Here is an 8909-nt window from a genome sequence, read left to right on the forward strand (position 1 = left end):
TGGAGGTGGCAATTTTTTCCCAATCCCAACATTGACGGTGCTATTTCGAGAAACTTCCAGCCCCCTTTCCCACACGTCACCGTGCGGAATCTTTAAAGGATCCGTTGACTGTATAACATGGCACAGTATAAAGGATCAAGGAGTTTGAGCAGCATGAAGACACAGTCACCAATGGTAGATATGGCCAATAACAACGACCCTCTACCCCCAGGATGGGAAATTAAAATTGACCCACAGACAGGATGGCCTTTTTTTGTGGATCACATTAATCGCACAACAAGCTGGAATGACCCCAGACACGATGTCAAAAAGGTAGGCTCATGGATTGAGTAAAAATGATGTGTAGCGTGGGAGGGCTAGTGTGATATAGAAAGTTGGATTGAAAATGTAATGTCTGCTGATAGCATGGCAGACACAACACAGAAAATATATATATATATAGTATATGGCATGGCCGTCGACCAAGCGCTTCAGTGGTTAATTATGGTCACTGCCTCTGATACGCACTGGCTTTTATTATAGGAAGACAGAGTGGGCATATTCTATTTATAGTAGGCTAAACTTCTCTCTCCTTTTCTTTAACATTTAGAAACCATATGTTACAACTTGCCACTGCTCAAACTTCGTATCTGCTTAGACTTCATATACGCCAACGCAATGGAATGTTGTCTCTTTTAGGCTCCAGCCCGCTCCCTCATGCATTATAACGGGTTAAATAACGGGCAATGGCTGTTAGGTTATGTTCTTGTGTGATGATCTAAGCGTGGCTGGTTGGTTGATGACGCACTGCAGTCATATGTAAAGCCATGGCTTTGAGTGTTTGAACATCTCCATAATGTTTATTTAAAGCCTATTAGGCCATGTAGAATGCGCTTGTTCATATTTCGTATACCCGTTACTAAAACTTTTCCTTAAAAGGGATTTGAGGTGGGCTCATTACCCACCCAACTCAAGTAGCCTACTGCGCATATAGAACAGCTCCAAGTAATCTACAATCCATTAAATGAACAAATCACCAAAATTGTTGATATGGTTTTACACCATTAAACTGTGTCCTGAAGAACTGTGTCAACTTAAGTGTTGAAGGGTTGGGGAAGCAGACCCTAGGTTGGCATCTTGCATTTGGAAGATCAACACTTGCTGCCTCCAAAGTTAGTGTCACTAAGAATCTGCTAGAAAGACACAGCTGTCAGGAGATAAAATTGGTGCGATGCTGGCAGTGTACAGGGACCCTGCCAAAATGGCAGAGGGCAAAAGGTCGTTCAGAGTTTCACAACTACTGTTGTTGTATCAAAAAAGCATAATGGGAATGATGTAAATTAAAAAGTACACTATGCCTCACACAGTACTTATTTCAAATGAATTGAATAATTAATAATTTGAATTAATTCAATTTAATTATTTATTACCAGACAAATTAAATAGTCATGAGGAGCTTGGGACTGTTCCAATGCAGTAGGTCCAATGGGCCTACATAGTCTTGTGGACACTTGTCTTTGTCATGCTAAACTGTGTAGACTGGACTTATATAGACTTTTTTTGCTCAGTGGGTTGCTCCCACTTGTCTAAACCTAGGCTATTTTGCATCATGTACCAGTGGAGTCTGGTGCTTTGTCACGCACTACCCACACATACAGTTTGTTGTTTCAGCTCTGTCTGTAGGACATGCTTCCAGTTTGGACAGTTTGATTTTAGTTTGAGCCACACCTTGTTGAAGTATGTAAGTGTAGCACATGGGGATGTGTGAAGCTTACTTCTCAGCCTGCAATGTTCCCACTTGCACTAGTGAATAGCTAGCTTTTTGCTTGGCACTGACTAGTAAGATGCTTCAGTAGGGTGGTCACGTGCAGTGGTGGAAAAATGACTCAATTATGATACTTGAGTGAAAGTAAAGATACCTTAATAGAAAATGACTCAAGTGAAAGTCACCCAGTAAAATACTACTTGAGCAAAAGTATTTTGTTTTAAATATACGTAAGTATCAAAAGTAAATGGAATTAATCAAATGTACTTACGTATCAAAATTAAAAGTGTAAATTATTTCAAATTCCTTATATTAAGCAAACCAGACGTTACATTTAAAATATATTTTTTTAATTGATAGCCAGACATAATTTACAAATGAAGCATTTGTGTTTAATGAGTCTGCCTGATCAGAGGCAGTAGGGATGACCAGGGATGTTCCCTTGATAAGTGTGTGAATTGGACCATTCTCCTGTCAGAATGTAATGAGTACTTTTGGGTAAGGGAAAATGTACAGAGTAAAAAGTACATTATTTTCTTTAGAAATGTAGTGAAGTTAAAGTAGGCAAAAATATAAATAGTAAAGAACAGATACCCCCAAAAAACAGCTTAAGTAGTAATTTCAAGTATTTTTTACTTAAGCACTTTACACCACTGGTCACGTGTGCTAGCAAGGCAGAGGTCCTGGGTTCGAGCCTACAGTGTTTGGGCCGAATTAGGAGGAAGCGATACTTGCTAGGCAAGCAGTGTGACTTTGAGCTGAGGAACATTGTATTTGTGGGCCTTACCGAATCTGTTATTGTTGGACCGCGGTATGCGCGGTATGGCTTGTGCTCTCCAGTACACATGTATAGCCTGAAGGCAAGCAAATATTGTAGTATTCTTAAATCACTCACAATTAAATATACTTTATTGCTAATTAGATTTGCATGGTAAAGCAAAACTGGTCATGTATTGATATCACAGAGAGACTATTTTCCACTGTCACTGTCAGGTGTCTCACTCTTAATTGGTTTTCCTGGTGATCACCAAGGCAGCATCATGGAGTAGTTTGTCTCTACTGTGAGACACCCATATGAGGACATAAGATAAATAGGATTTATGTTTTATGATAGCAAATACTGCCTAGCAAACCAACAAATGCATAATCTTCATATCCACATGTAGTGATGGCAGGCTTCTTATGACAGGCACATACTTGCAATTGGATAAGAACTAGTTTCCGCTTCCAATTGTCCAGGGAGGTGATACTTTTTACATCTCCCAGAGATATTTCACATTGCACCTAATGATGTTTGCTTATAGCCTGGATGCCAGAGCAGATTCTATTGAAGACTCATTTGTTTCAGCTTCTAGCAAACAGCTCTTTTCAATTAATCTCAATTTAATCTCAGTAGCCTAAGATATTAAATTGCGCTTTCTTCCTCAGTTTGGAAGAAAGAACTAATCTTTCCGGGATGTTGGACACCATTCCCTTGTAGAATACATTAACTGAATGTTTTATGGATGGATAGGCAGTAACTGCTTGCCTCTGGGGTTAGAGTTTCACTCGCATACTTATTTTGTATTAATTCATGTATTAATTCAGACTTTGTTTTCTTGTTCAGGTCAGCCAGTTGTCTCAAAATGGCCCAAGTGTGCCACCAGAGCCGAGTCCTCAGGAGATGCAGAAGGCCTTTGTGAAGGACATGAAGCACCCCACCCTCCGCCAGGGTTACATCCCAATCCCAGTCTGCCATGAAGGCGCAGACCTCCGTCAGCAACACCCGTGTTTCTCCTACATCCAGCCGACTGCTCTGCAAAATATACGGGCAGAAGGGCGGACACCCTCCCCCACCCCGACACTCCACTGCAGGCCTAGATCTCCTTTGCAGGGTTCCTCCGAGAGCTCTACTCCTGAGCCCTGCATGTCCTGTTCGCCTAGTTTACAAGGACCTGAGGTGAGATTGTTTTATCTATTGAGATTACTGCGCATGAACTCTTACCATTTGCTAAAACCATACATTGATGTCATTGGAGGATTTGCAGGGAAAGTTCTAGTTACACACGTGTTTGATGTTGGAATCAAACAAAACCTCTAGCTACTTCTAGACTACTTCTAATATTGAGTATGCAATTGTACTTCTTCTGATTCACACTGGACTTTCATTCCTTAGGGCCATCCCCTCCACCAGCCCCCGCGACCCAGCAGCACTGGCCTCCAGGCAGGTTACATCCCCATCCCAGTGATCCACGAGAGGGCCGGAGGTCACCCACAACAAGCCCCTGTCAATCCCGCTCTCTACACCCAGCGCTTTCCGGCTTACTCAGAGCACCAGCCCTCCTTCCACCGACTGCAGCCAGAGGACTGGAGCAGTCATCATGGAGCCACGCCCTCTTCCCGGGAGCGAGCCTCCCCGTCCCCGAGCGTGCCTCCCCAGCACCGTGAGACTGCCGCCATCCATATCCCACCGCATATAAGGAGCCAGTCTCCCCTCAGAGCACAGGTCATTACAGAGAGACCACAGGTACCTTTTTTTCCCCCACTCATCACAACGCCTATTGCCAGTCAGCCAATAGCAGTAGGATTCTTCAAAATAAAAAGTCTCATATACATAGCCACAAATGCCAGTCTGACAAATTTGACATAATGTTTATTCAGGATGAATAATTCCTTCTTACTTCCACAGGTCCAGGTCCACCACCATGTGCCACAGAGAGAATCACCCCACAGAATGGAGCAGGAGCAGGAGATCTCTCAGTATCCCCAAGCAGCGCAGAGAGAGGCTGACTCACAGCAGCGTCAACAGCCACAGATCTCACAGCAACCACAGCAGCCACCACAACAGTACCAAGGACCACAACAACCACAGCAGCAACAACATTATCAACAACAGCCACTACAATACCAACAACCACAACATTATCAACAACAGCCACTACAATACCAACAACCACAACAACCACAACAGCCACAGCAGCCACAACTCCCACAGCAGCCACAACAGCCAAAACAACCACAACAATACCAACAACCTGAACAGTACCAAAAATCACAACAATCACAGCAGCCACAGCAGTACCAACAACCTGAACAGTACCAACAGCCACAACAGTACCAACAGCCACAACAGTACCAACAACCTGAACAGTACCAACAACCTGAACAGTACCATCAACCTGAACAGTACCAACAACCACAACAGTACCAACAGCCACAGCAATACCAACAACCTGAACAGTACCAAAAACCACCACAACAGTACCAACAGCCACAACAATACCAACAACCTGAACAGTACCAACAACCACAGCAACCACAGCTGTATCAACAACCACAACAGTCCCAGCAACAACCACAACCTCCACAACAACCCCAGCCACAGCCGCAACTGCAGCCGCAACAGACAGCAAACATCACAGTCCAAATGTCGCCGAAACCAGAAGCCCAGGAGCCAGTGGCTGTTCCTGCTCCACAGGAGGACTTTCCCCCAAAATCAGAAAATGAGCCTGCCGCTCAGTGTCACCCAGGCTTGGCTAAAGTGCAAAAGATAGAGGAGAGAGTGGCGAAACTGGAGCAAGAGGTGAAATGCTTTGATGGGAAGAAGAATGATAAGAGGTACTTGCTGCTGGAGGAGCTGTTGACCAAAGAGCTTTTGGCACTAGACTCAGTGGACCCAGAGGGACGTGTGGACGTGCGACAGGCGCGACGTGACGGAGTCCGGAGGGTCCAAACCACGCTGGATGCACTGGAGATGCTGGATGAGCGGCCATCGGGCTCAGTCAATGAGTCCCCGATGGAGGGTGACAGCCCGCCACAGAAAGTAGAGCAGCCCAGCATGATCAACCAAGCGAATGTGGAAATGGCCAGAGAGATCTCATAATGACTCCATAGTTTTATTATAGTGAAGAGGAGAGAAATGTAATCAAAGATACCGTGGAAATGGGCTGCTCTCAATGCTCCCTATACCCGCCTTTCAACTGCAGATATCACATATGAACTATACGATGCATGTATTACTTAATTTACAGTGTTGGTATTGTCTGGCATTCACCACATATGTGATGGTGGTATCCTAGTGCATCATGTATTCAATGATGTTAAGCCATTGTTGTTGCCTTTTGCTGTGCCAATGTCTTTTTGCGAGACCATTTTCATGATCAATGTGTTAAAGAGACAAGCATAATAGAGGTTATAGAAGAGGCCTTTATCCATCCATATATATATATATATATATATAAGACTAAAATGTACCTGTATGTAGTTAATTTCGGGTCATGTGATGTGGTTGTTTTTAAAGTTATTCAATAAGAAGAACACTGGTATGTAGAGTAGTAGACAACTTCTCTATAAGAAAGGGCTTCTGTGGAAATTGTAAGAGATGTTTAATATTTCCTTCTTTTATTTTTAATCCACTACTTCGAGAAACAATATTTACCTCAGATTCTGTCAGAAGAAATGGGACAAATCAATGTTAGTAAATGTTAATGACTCAGTCATAGAAAAATATTTATTTTTGTGCCTCAGATGACAGAGCTACTTGAGAGAAAAATCTTAGGTTTTTATTTGGTTTTTTTTGGAGAAAAAAATAGGTTATTTCACACACATACCCATCAATTGATATGGTTCATTTGGGTTTCATTAGTTTCAGCCTGTAGGTGCATTGCCTGTTTTGCTGTCTTGGGCCTGCATAAGAAATCTTCCCCTTTATCTTTTCCCCTTAAAGTTTCCTTAACTTTAAGTCAGTTGCATAAAACATTTTAAGGTGAATTTACATTTTATGCTTCATTTACTATGGATATCATATCAATGTACACAGCAAATGTGGAGGTCAATGTTGCTTTCCTCTGCCCTGGTTGCAAAAGGAAAACATCAACCAGCTAGCTAGGTGTATACAGTGCATTAGGAAAGTATTCAGAGCCCTTGACTTTTTCCACCTTTTGTTTTACATTAAACATTTAATTTAAAAAGTATTCATAACCTTTGCTATGAAACTCCAAATTTAGCTCAGGTGAATCCTGTTACCATTGATAATCCTTGAGATGTTTCTCCAGCTTGATTGGAGTCCACCTATGGTAAATTCAATTGGTTGGACATGATTTGGAAAGGCACACACCTGTCTATATAAGGTCCCACAGTTGACAGTGCATGTCAGAGCAAAAACCAAGCCATGAGGTCGAAGTTATTGTCTGTAGAGCTCCGAGACAGGATTCTGTCATGGCACAGATCTGGGGAAGGGTACATTGAAGGTCTCCAAGAACACAGTGGCCTCCATCATTCTTAAATGGAAGAAGTTTGGAACCACCGAGACTGTTCCTAGAGCTGGCCAAACTGAGCAAACTGGGGGAGAAGGGCCTTGGTCAGGAAGGTGAAAAAGAACCCGATGGTCACTCTGACAGAGTTCCCCCTTGATGTGCAAGAAAGTAATAGAAACTTGCTTTATTATCTGAATCAATTTGTTTCTCCTGTCTTGAATGTAGAAGTTCTATTTCGCTATCTTTCAAAACAAATGTGATCTCTTTGCCTAATGTTCAGTCAGTGAATCAGGTCATATCCCTGGTAACCAGAAACTCTTTCTGTCAAACATGCCTTCAAACTACTGTAAATCCCCTTAAGTATGCACTTACCTAAGGAAAATGTTTGAGGGGCTCTATGCCATGCCCAAACAGATCCCTTAGGTTAGGGGACATTTAATCCTTATGAGAAACACTTCAGGTGTATTATGCACACAGGCCCTGGCACTTATTTCACCATTATAATAGGCCTATATTTAAATTTTATGAAAGGATCTTGATATGTGACATACAACAATTCCATCCATTGACATTTGATTCAAGTCTATGGTGTAACGTTTGACATTTCTAGATTGTTTGAAGAATTGTTCATTTGTAAGTTCACTTGCAATGTCATCCAAATAACCTTCATATATTTTATTTAAAGAGAGGAATGATTTATTAATTCAAGAGTACATTGAGAAATTTTGGATGTGAGCTGACTCATCTCACATGACATGTGAGGCTATCAGCATCAAATGCTAATCAAGAATAACAATTCAAGGGTCAATGTGTCAATGTAAAAGTATGGATTTTTTATCACAGCTTGTGCTTTGGAGTGTTGACAGCTTGGAGTCACGTTGGCATGGTTGCAAATAAAATGTATTATTTTGAAATGGTCTATAATTGAGTGATTTTATAATATATTGTGATATGTTGCTATCCTTGCTATCGAGTGGTTCTACGTGGCCTACTCCAATCTAAACCTCTCCTTGTATCTTAACCATCACTTACATCTTAACTCCATGTCTTATTTGAGACAAGCAACAGATGGTAGATCTACACGTCCCTGTGGAACAAAGTAAAATTGACACACTTTAGGAGAATGAATAATAGTGTTGTTGTTTTTTTAGGTTTAATACATTCCATTCAATGTCCTGTTCACCAGCAACTGCATGTTTTTCACTATGGGAGCATACACTGAGTATACAAATATTAAGAACACCTGCTCTTTCTATGACAGACTGACCAGGTGAATCCAGGGGAAAGCTATGATCCCTTATTGATGTCACTTGTTAAATCCACTTAAATCAGAGTAGATGAAGGGGAGGGGACAGGTTAAAGGATTTTTAAGCCTTGAGACATGGATTGTGTATGTGTGTCATTGAGGGTGAATGGTCAAGACACAAAATATAAGTTCCATTGAATGAGGTATGGTAGTAGGTGCCAAGCACACCAATTTGTGTCAAGAACTGCAACACTGCTGTTTTTTTTTTACACTCAACAATTTCCAGTATGTATCAAGAATGGTTCACCACCCAAAGTATACCCAACCAACTTGACACAACTGTGGGAAGCATTGGAGTCAACATGGGTCAGCATCCCTGTGAAACGCTTTGGACACCTTGTGGAGCCCATCCAAAGCTCGACGATATTACAGACAACACAGCAGTTATCTTACATCTCAGAAAACATGCGTAACGTTATACTTGTTGTTCACGAAATTCATGCTAATGTTGGATTTTTGATTTAGCGCCCAATTCACTCATTAAATGAGTTTTCCATGCCCCGAAGTAGTCCAGAATGCACCGCGCGGCCCATTGACGATGCATGGGCATCGTGACCGTTATACTCTTTTAATGGAGTTTCCCCATCTCCTCAGAAGTATATCTGCATGGGCCAGTTCAAGAACG

The 8909-nt window shown here is 41.9% G+C and overlaps 1 protein-coding gene across 1 annotated transcript; it reads left to right on the forward strand.

Moving 5' to 3' along the window:
• Positions 1-57: 57 nt before the first annotated feature.
• bag3 (BCL2 associated athanogene 3) lies at positions 58-7886 on the forward strand. The gene is made up of 4 exons (XM_064932094.1): positions 58-312; positions 3351-3683; positions 3900-4250; positions 4413-7886. The coding sequence occupies exons 1-4, from the start codon at positions 118-120 to the stop codon at positions 5604-5606; spliced, it is 2073 nt and encodes a 690-aa protein (XP_064788166.1). The 5' UTR covers positions 58-117; the 3' UTR covers positions 5607-7886.
• Positions 7887-8909: the final 1023 nt, after the last annotated feature.

The sequence above is a fragment of the Oncorhynchus masou genome, chromosome 23 (assembly GCF_036934945.1).
Source record: "Oncorhynchus masou masou isolate Uvic2021 chromosome 23, UVic_Omas_1.1, whole genome shotgun sequence".
NCBI classification, from domain to species: domain Eukaryota; kingdom Metazoa; phylum Chordata; class Actinopteri; order Salmoniformes; family Salmonidae; genus Oncorhynchus; species Oncorhynchus masou.

Excerpts from the sequence above, each read along its gene's own strand:
- bag3 (XM_064932094.1), top strand. The coding sequence starts at position 118 with ATGGCACAGTATAAAGGATCAAGGAGTTTGAGCAGCATGAAGACACAG. Across the intron at positions 313-3,350 it reads CCAGACACGATGTCAAAAAG|GTCAGCCAGTTGTCTCAAAA; the intron begins GTAGGCTCATGG and ends TTTCTTGTTCAG. Across the intron at positions 4,251-4,412 it reads TCATTACAGAGAGACCACAG|GTCCAGGTCCACCACCATGT; the intron begins GTACCTTTTTTT and ends TTACTTCCACAG.